General features: G+C 36.3%; 2 protein-coding genes across 3 annotated transcripts; both read right to left on the bottom strand.

Annotated features, from left to right (window-relative positions):
* Positions 1–844: 844 nt before the first annotated feature.
* LOC106158423 (uncharacterized) lies at positions 845–9,480 on the bottom strand. Of its 2 annotated transcripts, none has more exons than XM_086996580.1 (7): positions 8,931–9,480; positions 6,127–6,214; positions 4,817–4,869; positions 4,298–4,376; positions 3,790–3,913; positions 2,025–2,123; positions 845–1,657 (listed from the first exon to the last, which is right to left on the bottom strand). In XM_086996580.1, the coding sequence occupies exons 1-7, from the start codon at positions 9,201–9,203 to the stop codon at positions 1,459–1,461; spliced, it is 915 nt and encodes a 304-aa protein (XP_086852706.1). In that variant the 5' UTR covers positions 9,204–9,480; the 3' UTR covers positions 845–1,458. The 2 variants fall into 2 exon arrangements, with proteins under 2 accessions (XP_086852706.1, XP_086852705.1); XM_086996579.1 differs by having other exon boundaries at positions 4,298–4,379; positions 8,931–9,477.
* Positions 9,481–12,494: 3,014 nt separating this feature from the next.
* Positions 12,495–15,756, bottom strand: LOC147759462 (uncharacterized). Its single transcript, XM_086996578.1, has one exon. The coding sequence runs from the start codon at positions 15,403–15,405 to the stop codon at positions 14,458–14,460; it is 948 nt and encodes a 315-aa protein (XP_086852704.1). The 5' UTR covers positions 15,406–15,756; the 3' UTR covers positions 12,495–14,457.
* Positions 15,757–17,131: the final 1,375 nt, after the last annotated feature.

The following is a 17,131-nucleotide window of genomic DNA, read 5'->3' as shown; positions in this document are numbered from 1 at the left end:
GACATTATAAATAACAGCTTGGTTTCAAATCTTATCAATCATTTTATTACATTTCATCAGTGATACATATATCAACATATTTAAGACATGTTCAATATTTAGAACCATCCCATGTACAATATATTATCGCCACCTATTCTTAATAAGAAAAATACCCAGAGGGCGAACCACAATTTAATTGATTCCAAGTTACCCATTTCTGACCTATCATGAAAATTTTGTCAAGTTATGAGCTAGACTGTTATTCAACAGACCGACAATTGAAAAAAATCCTTGGCGGCGGTTAAAATTGAACTAGTATTTACAATGAATATTTGTTATGACTCAATACTAACCACTTTCTTTCAATAGTAATTGGTATATAGTGGAAACATGCACAGCATAGTTCATTCTCATAATTTACGTTTTATGACATACTGCGCAGGGTCCTGTAATATAAACTTTACAAATATATTACCTATCTACATACACTTTTATATATATCCACCTGTAAATAACACCAGATTATGTGGGTTACAGGTACGTCCTAGGAATATCACTGCCATTTTTAAAAGACAAAATCGTTTGATCATCGAAAAGCAAAGGTTAAAATGTGCTCGGCACATGAAGGGCAACTCTCTTGGTTGTAGGCCCTAACCAATGGAATGAACGGAGAGTAGCTAAGTCTAGTAAAATATTTTATCGGGACTTGGAGGGAAGTGGGAGAAGAAATCATGCCAAAATTGAGTGTGGATAAAAGCTGACATCACAGAAGGAGATCACGTTTTGTCAGTCATTGTTGTATTGGTTCCTTAAAAGACATTCCCGGCGCAGAGCTTCGAGCAAGTAATTTATAGATAGATATACATTAACATAAATTGAGAACTGAAACACGGTCACGTATCACCGGCATGAATCAAGTCGAAGGTCAGGTGAAATGTCAGACATAATATAAACCTAGAACTAGAACACTTACATGAATCACCGGGCATGAATCAGGTCAAAGGTCAGGTCAGAGGTCAGATATAACATAAACCAAGAACTAGAACTCATTCATGAATCACCGGGCTTGAGTCAAGTCAAATATCTGGTCAGAGGTCATGCATATATAAGATAAACCAAGACATGGAACACGGGCGCGTATCGCCGGGAATGATTTGAGTCATACATGTACTCTGTATATCGAAGATCGCACTAAGGTCAGATATATCAGGGACCAAGATATACACCAATACTGCAGTTTCGGAAACCTGTACAGTGTCTTACACGGCATGAGAAGTCACAGGCGCATTCCCCTGTGGTCTCAGTACTGGGCATGTTTATGTGCAGATATGTAGAACTATAGGAGAGGGAAATATATATCTACACCTGCTCACTCGTTTCGCGTTTCTTTCTTCTCCTGCGAAAATCTTGCATTTAGATGTGCTTATGATTATAAATTTAAATTTACATGCCTTGTTGAGAAGTATTTTAACATATTCAAGGGATCTTGAAAGCGCCAAAAAAGGAACGCTTTGGATTCATGTCAATCACAGCCTTTAGGCTGTCCCTTGGTATTGTCACGCTTATCTCATCCCACGCATCGAAGTAGAAAACGCCACCGACGTATACTGCGTCCAAGGGAAAGTATGGTGCGTCAGCTCTACTGGAAGTAGCGCCCCTTCCGTCACGACATCCACTGAAAGAAAAAAACGACGGTAAACGACATTTGCTAAACGACATTTACCGACTTTGTAAATAGACCATATGTACATACTAGTATCATGGTCATTGCATGGCCACATCCTGGCAGCCAGTTGCTGACACAGGGTTGGGGTGGGGTGGGGAGGAGGTTAAAAAACTGATGCTGACCAGAGGTCATTCATTTTACTGTAATGCAAAATACATAAAAATTGCAGCAAAGTGACATTAATAGGGATAATTGTCCATCTACCTATTAAAGCCAATTAATCAATGGCCAGGGTTATTTAAATACACGCTGTGGCATAACACAGATTAATTTTTTTTTCTTGATGAAAATTTTATAAATGAGTTGTTTGGCTTACCCATTAGGCAGGTCACTGAACGCCTCCATTAATACGACGCCATTCACTTTCTTATCTGCTTGTACCTGGTAGTAGGGTTTATAAAGCCTAGCTGGATCGCTGAAACAGAACTTTATTTTGTAGGAATAAAGATAATCATTTGCCAGCATTATGGCAGCAGTGAGGAGGGTACTAGTGAGGAGGGTACTAATGAGGATGACACCGATGAGGATGTGACCAATAAGGATGGCACCAGTGAGGAGGGCACTAATGAGGATGACACCGATGAGGATGTGACCAATAAGGATGGCACCAGTGAGGAGGGTACTAATGAGGATGACACCAATGAGGATGTGACCAATAAGGATGGCACCAGTGAGGAGGGTACTAATGAGGATGACACCGATGAGGATGTGACCAATAAGGATGGCACCAGTGCAGAGGGCACTAATGAGGATGACACCGATGAGGATGTGACCAATAAGGATGGCACCAGTGAGGAGGGTACTAATGAGGGTGACACCAGTGAGGAGGGTACTAGTGAGGAGGGCACTAATGAGGATGACAGCAGTGAGGAGGGTACTAGTGAGGAGGGCACTAATGAGGATGACAGCAGTGGGGATGGCAGCAGTGAGGAGGGTACTAATGAGGAGGGCACTGGTGAGGATGGAACCAGTGAGGAGGGTACTAGTGAGGAGGGCACTAATGAGGATGACACCAATGAGGATGGGACCAATAAGGATGGCACCAGTGAGGAGGGCACTTGTGAGGAGGACACTGATGATGAGGGCACCAGTGAGGATGGCACAAGTAAGGATGGAACCAGTGAGGAGGGTACTAGTGAGGAGGGCACTGGTGGGCACTAGTGAGTAGGGCACCAATGAGGAGGGCACCAGTGAGAATGGCACCATCGGGGAGAACACCAGTGAGGAGGGCACAAGCGAGGAGGATAATTTTAATGCGTAATAATAATAATAATTATTATTATTATCATTACTGGCATATATACCAATCACGTAGAACATTGTCTGAGAAACAGCAAAATATTGTAAAAATGTAAAAGAGAATTGGGTTAGTTGCGAAAGCGTTTCATGAAAAATGAAAATGCTAGCATGATTATTTTGCAAGATGTGCTAGATGTGACAAACCAGTATGCAAGTTGTGACAGTGTATTGTGCCAGTGTGACAGAGTATAACAACAGATGTGGTTGAATTGTGTTAGATGTGATATGACGATCACTGTGCTGGACGTTACGGCATTGTTTTACAGTGTTGAGACTGTTAAATATAATAAGACATTGTGTTTGATGTGACAAGACATGTTTTGGATGTAATTAGAAATTGTGTTAGATGTGTTACAGGGTATTTTGCTAGCTATGGCGGATTATTGTTATAGATGTGATTAGACATTGTGTTAGAGCAGGGTGTTGTGTTCAACAAGATATTTGGTTATGGCCGTATGTTAACAATTCTAATCCCTTGGCATGTGGACTTTTTTAATCGTATAAGAGCGCATTCAGAACAGCGGACTAACTAATCCGTGGATCAAAAAAGGCGACCCACTAAAAAGCGTGCCTCTTAATTTATGATTAGACACTGAATAGATTGCCCGCGGGGATTACCTAGCATGCATTCAAGTGGGTCGGCCATATTTGATCCGCGGATCTGTTAGTCCCCTGATCTGAGTGCCCTCTAAGACGTGCTATACGTCATAGGTAACCCACGTCATAGGTAACCCACGCTAGCTTCATCTGTAACTTAAATGTGTGTGATTTCGTTAACTTACCATTCCCGCATACCGTTGAACGTCAGCTGGGCATACACGTAATAAAACCCCGAGCACGGTATCATTATTTTACCGCCATTGAGCACCATCCCGCCATGCTCGGGCTCTGTCCATTGCACAATCCCTGGAATGGAAACAGTACCATACGGTTGATAACTTGACTGAGACAAAGCCAACTTTCCAGAAAAAAAATTATGAATGCCGAGGTTCATGTAATGTTTTTTAAAAACTGGGAAAATATAAAAGCACGTTGTTCTGCCTATTGCCAGGGCTGTCTTGCTGATGCTGAGGACATGATAGATAATGTGTATTTGCCGTATCGCCCCAGTGCTTACAGTTTTATCGGAGTTACAATTTTGAAACAAGCTGGCTATCAATCATTAATATGGTTGTGGCAGTTCGACCGTGGATACTAGTGTGTGTGTGTGTGTGTGTGTGTGTGTGTGTGTGTGTGTGTGAGAGAGAGAGAGAGAGAGAGAGAGAGAGAGAGAGAGAGAGAGAGATTTACCTTGATTCAAACGTTCTTGTTTACCGTCGCTTTTATTAACATGTGTTAAGACAGCGCCTTGACAACTATCTTCGCTTCTCTTCTGAGTCATGGAAAGATAAATGAAAAGTAATCACCTTTTACGGTATAATGGTTCAAGGTAACAACAACGGACGTCTACAGCGGCTGTGCAAAATTCGCACTAACCAAAAGCCTTCTTTTTGTTTTCAGAAAATTAAACAATAAAAGCGTTACTTGACTCATGAGCACCAGCGTATGAATATAAATATATAAAGGCACCAGTCCACATAGAAAGAGACCAGCTCACACACGCATACATGCATGAGCTCATTTAGAACAGGGGACTAACAGTTCCGTGGATCAAATATAGCCGACCCACTTGAATGCTTGTTGCGTAATCCCTTCGAGAAATCTATTCAGTGTCTAATCCTGAAATAATCGGCAAGCTTTTTAGTGAGTCGCCGCATTTGATTTGCGGATCTGTTAGTCCACTGTTCCGAATGCGCTCTATGTGCATACCTTTCTACGCAGCCCTCTGAGGATCTTGGTGTTAAGATGTCGCACATGTACAGCTGAAAGGTAGACGTAGATTCAATGCACTGCATGAAAATATTTTTAATCCAACAAGATATACGCGTCGATTATGGGGTCTATGTTGTTAAGGCTTAATAAAACATTTAATTGTAATGTTAAAATGTATATCGTTTGCATCTCTTACATAGTCTTAGACTGAATTCCCACAGATTTTAGATCGATCTATCCCTGTGGAGAGTCTCACTAGATTGTTGTCAGATTAACCGGCTTAAATGTCTGCCCCGCCTACTAAAAGCTGTAAGGGGGTTATTAACTTCCGTGCGCGTTCGGCTGACAGCAATTTAGCGTGAACCCCCAGGGAGTTAGGTCGATCCAGATGGATCGATCTAAATCTGTGGGAACCCAGTCTTAGCGCATGTAAGACAAACAGTTTAACATAAGCCATATGATGAACGATCCCTGTTCCTTAAGATATGATTTACAGTTTGAGGTTCTTGTTATATTCCATAAACATACTTTTGCGGTGTATGAAGTCATATTTGAACAGATAAAACATTTAAGTACATTTAGAGCTAAATGAAACAATATGCATATATTTGTAGCTACAGATAGAAAAGAATCATGTAAACGCTTAAAATGAATATATAAGCCGTAAGTAAAATGTATAATAAAAGTTTAAATGTTTACAGTTTACACATAAAAAAATGGAATAGATAAATACCGGGCTAGATAAAAAAATAAATTAATTAATTAAATAAATAAATATGATATGTGAATGAATCAACAAAGGGATAGATAAATGCATCAATCAATTAATAAATAGATAAATAAATAAATTAACACCAGGCTGTGAGTGTCAAAGATATAATATTAAAATCATCCCAGATAGCCAAGAATGAGAAGGTTGGCACTGCGCATGCGTCATACAAAACAAGATCCCAGTGAGATAACTTTTCAGCGATGCGGTCGGGAATCTTGTCTCGAAAAGCAACAACACGGAAAGCTCGTTTTGTCGTGCCTTATAATAGTAATAGAATTCAACAGAAGTAAGAGAAAAACAACCAGCAAAATAACCGCTCATCAATTATTTATACGTTGCCGCAACGTACAGATTAGTTTGCCATTACTTGTAAAACACCTTTCTCCTCCCAAAACTACGAAATCTTGCTTGATTTTAGGCTAAGTTGCGATGCCTAGGGTATGTTCGAACGATTCTGTAGTACAAGTTCACGGCACAAAAACACAACTACATAATTGTGTTAGTTGAGATAAGGCCGGTTGAGATAACTGCTTACCGTGATTGTGCTTAGAATGCACACCATGTCTCTGATGAGCTTGGCCGTCGCCACGGTGTGTGGTAATATTTCCGCTTTTTTCTTTGCTCTACAAAGATAAAAAGGTTAATAAGAAGTATCTTTATTTTCAATCTTGAGATACTCTTAATTTCTTTGTGTGTGACCCGTATATCTTACTAGCATGCGACATCTATATTTTTTCTAAAATGTAATTAATACAGCTGTTCAAGATAGATCTTTTCATGTGAATGAAAATTCGCTCTGATGAAGCTTAAGCTGAGTGAACAAATAATTTGATAGAGTGATCATCTGGCAGTGCTATAATTGAGAAGGATATCAGATTTTTTATGATAGATCTAGCGGCGAAACCCCACAGCAAGGGCGGATTGAGACCACGTCTTCTTGTTCTTCCAGAGGACGGTCAGATTTTAAAGTTTACATTGGCGGGTTTTTTTTTCTGTCGGAAGAAGGTAAAAAATGGCGGATGGATCAACAAAGATAATTTGGAAGACTGTCAAAAATATCTCTGGATCCGCCCCTGCATAGTCAATATCAATATAAATGTAGTAATTGTTATAAGTGTATACCGTCTGACATGAATTAGTTTACAGGATATTATGCCTCTTTTAAAGGCCTGACACACAACGGACGAGAAAGACATTAAACCCTCAGCTAACTAAATCCAGAAGCCCTATGCTGCCGCTAAGTTGCCAGTAAATTGTTAAAATTTAGAGCAGGCGCCCCTATTTTTATCCCTTCCGCATTCCATGGTGCAATATATACATTGTACAATGCGGGAGGGGGGGGGGGGGGCACAACGCTCACGTACCCTTTCCCCTAACCCGTCCAAAAATATCAGCATTACGAGCGAAATGAGCCCCCCCCCCACAAAAAAAAAAAAAAGAAGAAGAAGAAAAAAAAAAACATCGATGTGCCCCACATACATTTGAGTAATATTATATTATATAATATTATATTATATAATAATATTATATTATATAATATTGTCTCGTGTCACTTTGCTAGGCAAAAGTTTATCCTCGCGCCCCCCCCCCCCTTTTATCAAAATAATGGATCTACCAGTGTATAAGTCGCCTTTTCATAGCATAAAAAACTCTTATCTGTGCCAACTTCTTACGTATGCTGATAATAATGTTTCGCGTATCAACACGCGCACCTGTGCATTAAGGGCATTTCAATTGGAGCTGAACCTTTCCGTATTTTGTACATGCCTCATTGACAGGTAGATTAAATTTCGAAGCTATGCAAAGGTATGACTTTATTTTCCTGTATAAATAGCTACCGGTGAACTATTATTGCGTTAAAAGTACATAGAAAAAAGAAGTCGCTATGCAAACTTCTTATTCTAAAACATACATATACTGTAGATTTTCTTTACTTATCATTTTTTTCTAAGAATTAGGCGCAAGCTGTAGTGAAAGAATATAGTATCGCTGCCTACGAAAACTAATACGGGAGCATCTGAGGAAGCTTAAGTTGAAGCTATTCCATTATTCAAGGTTTCTTAACAGTTATAAAAGACCAGAGAAGCACTCTAGATAAATAACAGTGGTTTATTTATACTTTTCACTCTAGACGGAGCTGGTGAAAATATACAGAGCTAAATAGTAATAGTAATAATACAAAAAAAAAATAATAAATAAATAAATAAAATAATAATAGTAATAATAAAATAAAATTACGCATATAAATTGCAGCAAAATTACATATAAAGATATGCATCATTATTGCACATACATTTCCAGTATTTCATAATCACAAACTAGATGCAGTCTTAATGCCGAGTCAACTGCTCACAGCATCATACTACAGTGTATAAGTACTGTATACAAGACTAAGGTATAGCAATTCATTTTGCACGAGCCTGTTTTCTAGTATGTGAAATGAACCTTAATATTTACAGTTATTATTTATAGTTATAAACATTACCAAGTGGAAGATGCAGCACAGTTAAATATTAGGTATGTGTAGCTGAAGGTGGTAAGTACAAAATGCCACAAATGGTAATATCGACTTTTTTATTAAAAAATAAGAACCCAAAATACTCTCTTCCGGAGTCACCCGACACCCCGTGGGTTGTTTTAAGCTAAGGCGAATTCAAATTGGCGAATACTGCAGCTCCCCCCACCCATGTAATCTCTGTCACCTTATTTTGAGACCACTTAGATGTCAAGTTAAAATTCCTGAATCCTGCCTTTTAGCATCAGATAGCAGAACATATACATGTACCATCAAAATAAAAAAAATACGTAGTTTCCATGCTTGTTTTAGCTGGTTACTTTCACTTGCGTTAGAGACTGAGTAATGACAACTACTGGGACATAAACACGAGACTGAATTAAGCCAGGGGAGACCACATCCTCTCAATGCCAGTGCGTGCAAAGATTCAAGACGTGATGTCACATAGTTTAATGAAATTTGCGTCTTTTGGTGCAATATTTAATAATGTGGACCGCATGTTTCTATTTTATGCCCATGTACTGATTTCGGCTTACTGCCTCTAAACTGGTCAGCCGTATCGTGCGTTGACCACAACATTGGCATCCTTAACCCTTTGAAAACCGTCGTTGATTACAGGTGTGTTGTACGGTGCATATTATTTAAAGCTATACAAAAAAGCTCAGTGACATTGATTACATTACGTAGCATAATGAAACCTTACTCTGGTGTTTACCAGAAAGTCGCATTGAGCGCAACCGCGAGTATTACAACTTTTGTCGACAACATTTTTATCGTGCAACAAGAAGCGTTGCTTAATTCAAGTTTAATTGAAAAATAATTACCAATTTTGCTGTCTTCAAGTTTTCTCTGGCTCCTCCAGGCGCTTGCAGGTCATCTAAAACACTTCTGAGCTTTTGTTGCTGTCTCTTTAGTTCGTCCACCTCCCTGCACAACGCTTCGTGCTTGTTAACAAGGAAGAGGCTAGCCCCGGCCACCATCAAACCGCAAACCACGAACGTCGCGATAGGAATGCCTAAGTTCAGTTTGCTCTCTCCTCTGGCTTCCTGGTTCACCGGCAAACTCCCCCTGCTATTAATAGCGTTACACGGTTTCATTATTGTGCTGGGAACGAGGAACGAAAGGTGCGAAAGTTGCAGTTACACCGGCGTGTCTCCTCGGGACGAAACTACTGCTATTAATAGAACCAAGACGGAGTACGCCGCAGAACGCGTTAAAACCATGGGACGTTGTATCCACGCAACTGGGGAATTTTTACAAATATCTAAAAAACTTGCACTTGTCGCATTTCAGAACGGCTTGAAAACTAGCATTGGTAAGACGTTTAATAATGATATATATGGACGTCAGGGGTGGAGGAATGTCCTTGAAACGCTGTTTTCCATCAACGTCAACGACACCCCGTCTGAAGTGATGCAATGAACATCGACCCTTGCATAAATTTTATTTTATTTTATTTTTTTTTTTTTTTTTTTTTTTTTTTGTTTTTATTACCCATTTTACAGAGGAATGCCATTGAACATAACAATTTTTACATTAAATCCTGAAATATTAATGAGACAATATGCAAATTTCTATGTCCTAGAGTATTGTACCTCCTCTTACAAATCTTAAGTATTTTATAAACAAGAAAGTCAGGTTAATGAAGTCTAGTATTTTTGAAATCAATAAATCATAGCAATCAATAAATATCTATATAAAGGTATACAAAACAGATTTGTTCAAAGTGAGTGTGCAGGAAGGAAGAATGATGATTAAAACTAATATGAATTACGTATACTTTTCTTTCAGTATTTAAATCAGCAAAAACAAAAACATCACAGCACCTCTATAAAGTGGGTTTATATATAAACACATATTGACATGGACAAGACATAGGACACCTTTCACTCACTCATTCATTCATATAGTAACAAGTCATTAATATACATGTATTAATTATATTTCCAAAGTTATGTGATTCAAATATAGCCCCCACTTTTTTTCAAATTTTTGAAGACAATTATTTCTCTGAGAAATTTGTTTTTCTACTTTGCAATAATATTGTATTTCAAATTTCAAACTATCCAGGCATGGCAGATTCTTTCTCATTTTTTGTTTATAAATATGTAATCTTGCTAATGCAATAAACAGATTTAGCAGTTTATACTTTTTCCCAATTTTTCCAAAAATAATATCTACTGGACTAAGATCTATATTGAATTGATGTAATTCACTTATCCATCCACAAAAAGATGTCCAGAAGGTATTAACATAATCACATGCTACAAAAAGATGGAGCAATGACTCTATCTCTACATTACAAAAGTCACATTTGTCCTCATTTACCAACCTTATTTTTTTTAGATAGCAATTTGTACTCAATATCCGATGAATAAGTCTATAATGGAACCATCTTAGCTTTACATCAATTGTGACAAAGAAAATAGATGAATAATATTTTTTCCATAGTTCGTTATCTGCCGTGAAATTAAGATCTCTTTCCCATTTATATTCACTTGACAATTTCGATTGAGTTGTCGATAAAAAAACATTGTAAAATTCTTTTGCTCCTTTCTCACTTTTATTCAGCCAGTAAAATAATATTGGTTGAGAAGGCAGTTGTTGCAAAGAGTTTATGATAGAATTAATAGTCCATTCACTCAAAATAGCATTTCTTAAACCCATAAAAATTGTAAAGGCCGGTCTGAAGTTGTATTTAATACAGAATTCGTCATAGGATAGAAAGTTTCCATCTTCCTTTATCAAATCCTGAATGACCATTATCCTTTTCCTTATCCACGTTTTATACAAAATAGGTTTATTTTCAATTCTAATCCTGAAATTCAACCATAAAGGGTTCTGAGAACATACATTTAAATCATCATCGATAATTGTTTTAAATTCATACAATGCCATAAGAGCATCTTTCCAAAAATTATTATTATTATTATTTGCAAATTCTTTTAGATTCCAGTTTCCATACACTAAAAAAGTCTCACAAAAGTTTGGCATCATTGACTTTAAAACTAATTTTTTCCAAGAGGAGTCACCTTCCAACAATCTTCTAAACCACGTAATTTTCATAGATTTTAGTAAGAAAGATAAATGTGGCATTTTCAGTCCCCCATGACAATAATCTTGCACAATCGTATTCCTTGATACCCTGTCATTTTTATTGTTCCAAATGAATTTGAAAAATAGCTTTTCTAAGGATTTAATAATTTCAGCTGATGGATTGGGCAAACTTAGAAAATAATGGATGAGTTTGGGGATTAATATTGTTTTAACTACTGTAATTCTCCCTATCACTGTAAGCATGCGCTTAGACCAATATGAAATGAGTTTCTTTATTTCTTCGATTTTGCCCTTATAATTTAAAGTAATCATATCTTTTAAGTTGAGACTAAAGACAACTCCAAGAACAGTGAAAGGTTCTGAAGTCCAGGATATATTATATTCTGGACATAGTTTTTCTGAATTGTTTATTTTACTTCCAATCCAAATACACTGTGTCTTCTCAATATTTGGCATAAGGCCAGAAAACTTTGAGTACTGCTGTATAATATTTAAACATGACTTTAGCGAATTTTCATTGCCATCCAATAATATAACCGTATCATCAGCATATTGCATAATTTTGTATGATTCATCCCCTAGATCAATACCTTTTATATCCGCCTGATTCCGAATCATTATACCCATGATTTCAGCACACAACAAAAACAAGTACGGTGAGATTGGGTCACCCTGGCGGCAGCCACGTCTTATGTTAAAAAATTTACTAAATATTCCATTTTGAATAACACAAAGTTCAAATCCATTAAAAATCAGCTCTATCCACTTTTTGTATTTTGGCCCAAAATTAAAGAAGTCTAGTGTTTTAAAAAGAAATTTCCATGAAACAGAATCGAATGCCTTTTGAAAATCAACCAATAAAACCATCCCTGGGATATTATTTTCTTCTGTAAACTGCAAAATATCATAAAGTAGTCTAGTATTCTCACCAATATATCTTCCTGAAATAAATCCTTTTTGGTTTTCGTGTATCAAATCATCTAAGACTGTTTTGATTTTATTTGCTAAGACTCCTGCCAGTATTTTATATGTTATATTAAGCAGGGAAATTGGTCGCCAGTTCCTGAGGTATTCCCTGGGCTTATCCCCTTTGGGTAGTATAGATATTATCCCTTGTTTTTGTGATATTGACAGATGACCTATATCAAAGCTATGCAAATAAGACCTGTATAGAAAAAATCTAATGTCATTCCAGAAGAACTTAAAAAATTCAGCTGTAAACCCATCAGGGCCTGGTGACTTATCATTACTCATTTTATGGAGAGATTTATGTATATCATCTAGTGTTATATCTTCATCTAAAGCTTGCCTTTGGTTTTCCCTTAATGTTGGAATATTTAAATCTTGAAACATTTCATACAAGTTAACATCGTCTAGATTATCATCCTGTGATCGATATAAATCTTTGTAGAAAGTTTCGATTTCTCCTAATATTAATTTCTGATCATTTATTTCTTGTCCATCTGTGTTTATCAATTTACGTATGTTTTTATTTATATAATTTCTCTTTTCTAAACTACAGAAATATTTTGTTGCCTTTTCTCCATCTTCAATCCATTTTGATCTACTACGTAATAAAAGTCCTTTCAGTTCATTTTTTCTTATTTCTTCCAGTTGTAATTGTAAATCACTCTTCACTTCCATCAACGTTTCACTATGATCGAAATCTGTTAACTCTTGTATGATTTTTATTTGATTTTCTATAGATTTTTTAATTTTCGATGATTCTCTTTTCTTTTTAGAACAGTAGGAAATAGTCATACCTCTAATGTTCATTAATAACATTTCTAAAAACATTGCATCATCACAAGAAAAACATAATTCCATCTCCGAGATGCTATTAATGGCATCCAAATTATATGGTAGAAGGGCATAATCCTTTTTTGTTTCCTCTATTACTTGTTTTACCTTTTTGACATATTCCAAATCTTTCAAGACCGAGTTATTAAACCTCCAAAAGCCTGCTCCTTTTGTCTGTTCATTTATTTGCACCTCTAATGAAATATAAGCATGATCTGTTCTATATCCAGGATTTATCTCTGCCTTTTGTACCAAGTTCATGATCTCTCTAGTTATAAGAAAATAGTCTAATCTTGCTTTTTTGGTAGGATTTCTCCTAAACCATGTATATCGTTTAGTATTATGATTTTTTATTCTCCATGGATCAACTAGGTTATGTTTACTTTTCAAATCATGCATAGCTTCTCTGGCCCTGGGATTATTTACATTATCTGAATAGTTAAATGTGTCTAAGTTAACATCTTGAGTCATATTCCAATCTCCGCATATTATATTAAAATCCGTGTCATAATTCTCTAAATCTGATGCAAGCTTAGAGAAGAAATTTGGAGAGTCACTATTTGGTCCGTAAATATTTACAAGATTCACCTCAAAATTTTTTTCAATATTCATTCTTAACGAAATAAAATTACCGATATTATCAGTTTGCACACTTTGTACTTTATATTCTATTTTGTTGTTTAAAAGAACTGCGACACCTCTCGAGTCAGTCCTACCAGGACTTATAAAACATTCATAGCCCCACTGACTTCTTACATATGCATAATCTTTCTCTGAGAAATGTGTGTCTTGAAGGCAATAAATATCAAATTGTTTTTCTCTCAAGAATTTGAACACGTCTTTCCTCTTTTTAACATCCTGGAGGCCTCTACAGTTCATTGACATTATTTTAAGATTATCCATTATCCATTTTGATAAACAAACATAATATAAATTGCAACATGGATATACATGCATTCACATCTGATGTACTTGTACTATTCCATTTATACAACTCACTTAAAACATGCACTCCCACACATACCCACGCACACCACGAATATGTAAACCACATAAGTGAAATTATTTAACCGATAGACGTTCAAATATGCAGTATGTTCACATTATTCATAACAGAATATATAAATCTACACAGATCCTACATGACAGTGAATAATACAAATGAAATACTTTTTTCCGTAAAATCAATGCCATTTTTTTAGCCGCTTGTAACATTAGAGAAATCTTTTTTTGTAAAATAATAACACAGCTTGACTCACCTCATCTCAGTAGTGTGAATGATGAGCTAAACTGTACATACCACTGAACATTTTCTCCCTAGTCGAAGAATCTTAGTAAAGAAGACTGAATATATACCTTAAAACATTAATAATAGAAATAAGTAAGACAGATGGTAATAATTCTTAACATATATCTATATGCAGTCACATTCATGCTAATTTTGCTAAGCAGTTTGCTTATGAGTTATTGTTCATATTATTTTTAATTGGTCCTTTAACTTTTTCTTAGTTTAAGTTTTTCATCCAAGTTATCACAAATGTCAATTTTCATCCTGTGACCATTTCCATTTTTCAGCTGACAGAAAACATTACAATTAAAAAACCAGGCTCTTTCTACCTCCTCATACTGTTTGAGCTTGTTTAGGAGAGTCAAGTTTTTCAAGGTTATATCGTCAAACAGGCGCACACCAGACTGCAGTTCTTTCTTTTTCCTCATGATTGTTTTTTTAATCTCAGTGTTTTTTAGTTTTACAATCACTGGTTTCGCCTGCCCCTGTTTGCCAGGTATACGGTGGATTGCTGTGATGTCCGTGGTAGGGATTTCAAGCTTCACCTCCTTTTTCAATAAGTTGGTAAACACCACACGGAGATTTTCATCCTTCTGTTCTGGCAAATTGATCACCCGTATGTTTGTTTTTCTGGAGTATTGTTCATTATGATTACTAAGGCAAACGGCTTCTTTTGTAAAGTATTCATTTTGTTTAAGTCTTTCATTTAGATCTTTTGTCTCTCTATCTTTACCTCTTAGAACCTCTTTCAAATTATTGTTTTCCATCATGAGGCTATCAACCTGCTCTTGTAATTTTGCAGAGCGGTTTTCAGTCTCTACTTTCAGTTCCTCAACTTTTTGTTGAAACTTTGCTTCTAAATCAGACAACATGTGTTTTATTTCTGCTTGGAAGTTGTGAAGAAGCTTGTTCATTACACTAGAGACTGTTTTTTCCAGATCATCTTTTTTAATGGTTTCCTGAATTTCGCTTTTTATTTCAGATAGTTCATTCATTAGTAACTGTATTTCATCGGAGCTTGAATTGGCCACCTCAGAATGTGGTCTTTTTGGCTTTCCACCTGTTGTGTGTGATTTATTGTTTGCTTTCTCGCTGTCACATGTGAGGAACCTTGACATTGTTCTATTTTCTGCTTTACTATGCTTAGATGCCATAGCCTTCTCACACAATGCAATGGTACTCCTTACAACTTTGATTGGATAATTATGAATCTCTTATTATGTGGATGTCTGTTATTACCAGGTATTTATAGCCAAAGGCCTGGATGGTAACTGGGTAGATCTGAGCAGTGTTCACTTCTCACTGAGTCTCCATTATGCTTATGTCCAGTTTTCAGTTTTATCAAAGATAGTCAAAAAACATACTTGCCAACTTTGGAGTCTCAGATTTTTAGCACCTCTGTTTTCTTTCAACATTCATGAACATCACTGCCGATTTTCAGGGTCTCTGGATCTACATATCACATAAATTTACCACAAAGTAGAGAGCCACTTTCCTTTTGAACTTCCCTCTTTGATAGCGACCTTGACCTCTGACCCTTGCATAAATTAATCCATGGGGTTTCACACCCCTGCTCCATGTACGCACTTCAAATAAAATCGTTTATATCAGAATGAAATGAGAAGGTGAGCCTAATTCACGGTTGGGATATTTAAATATCTGATGAACTCTTGTGCCATGCTTAAATATGAAAAAATATAGGAAATTATTTTGGTCTCAACGCACTTCAACTGTGTGAGGACCTGCCAGTTAAAAAAGGAAAGAAAAAAAAAACGAACAATTACTAGTAATTTGTAAGTTACGCATAGTTCCGTTTTGCTTTACTTACTATTTAATAAGCATGCTAATATTCATTTTTATTTCACATAAGAAATTGTAACTTTCGTTTTAATTTGATATCCTGGTAAAAAAAAAAAATCAGTTGCATTGTCAAGGTCTACACGCAGAGAGCGCTTTAAATGACGGCTCAAAAAGGAAAAAAGTGACATTTATAGTTCATTGAATCCGCCCTACGCATGCGCAGTTAGTCCTGTCGCGTGCCTGGACTACCAAGTGTTTTGAGCCACATTGTTTTGCTTTTGTGCACCGTGTAAATATTGGGCCGGATTTTGTTCTCTTCTGATAAAGACTCAAAGGAGGAACTTGGAAATTGTGGCAAGATGTACAATGTAAACATAACGATACCCCCAGTCAAAACTGCAACTGCTTTGTGTTTGCAGTGGGAAAATTAATAACAATATTGTCGCACCTTTCAGTGGTAAAGAAGCGATTATTTTCGAATCAAAACAAGCGACTGTTGTGAATAATTGCATTTCATCTGATCCCAACATACTATATAATGAAATTTTTCAGACATGAGAAAATCAATCCAAATTCACGCATAGGTACTGATTATAGATAAAAAAGAAAATAATTTCGTTTCGACTGTATGAAACAAAAAAGGAGTTTATTAAAGGGGGTTTAATCAAATGACTTTAATCAAAGGAAAAGAGGGCGCTGTGATTAGGCATCCAAGAAAAGAGTTCCCAACACGATTTAAATCTCTTTGATGCATGCACAATATTGCAGGTCAATAATTTTCCTTTAAAGAGTTTAACGAGAACGGTGAGTATGAGTGAAAAAATTTATCACACTTTTTTCATGGAAAAGAAGCACTTTTTACATTAAATAAAGCGCTCATTGGGATTGACTAGCAGTATCTGACTTTCAAGTTTAAAAACGTCATATCTAAAACATTTAAAGATAATACGAAAAGGGTTCGTGTCCATAAAGATGTCACCACTGCATAGATTTGTGTAAAACCACTCGTAAAAGGTGACAGCCAAATTCTATTTTTAATTTTTGTTGAATGTTTTGTAACAATTGTGTTGTACATCATCA

Source organism: Lingula anatina, chromosome 10 (assembly GCF_051362555.1).
Source record: "Lingula anatina isolate TDL-2025a chromosome 10, LinAna3.0, whole genome shotgun sequence".
Lineage (NCBI taxonomy): Eukaryota > Metazoa > Brachiopoda > Lingulata > Lingulida > Lingulidae > Lingula > Lingula anatina.
This window is presented reverse-complemented; position numbering and strand designations above follow the sequence as displayed.

Coding starts and splice junctions, on each gene's coding strand:
- LOC106158423 (XM_086996579.1), bottom strand. CDS start 9,203: ATGAAACCGTGTAACGCTATTAATAGCAGGGGGAGTTTGCCGGTGAAC. Junction 6,215..8,930: donor ACTTGAAGACAGCAAAATTG/GTAATTATTTTT, acceptor TTATCTTTGTAG/AGCAAAGAAAAAAGCGGAAA. Junction 3,914..4,297: donor ACAAGAACGTTTGAATCAAG/GTAAATCTCTCT, acceptor TTTCCATTCCAG/GGATTGTGCAATGGACAGAG.
- LOC147759462 (XM_086996578.1), bottom strand. CDS start 15,405: ATGGCATCTAAGCATAGTAAAGCAGAAAATAGAACAATGTCAAGGTTC.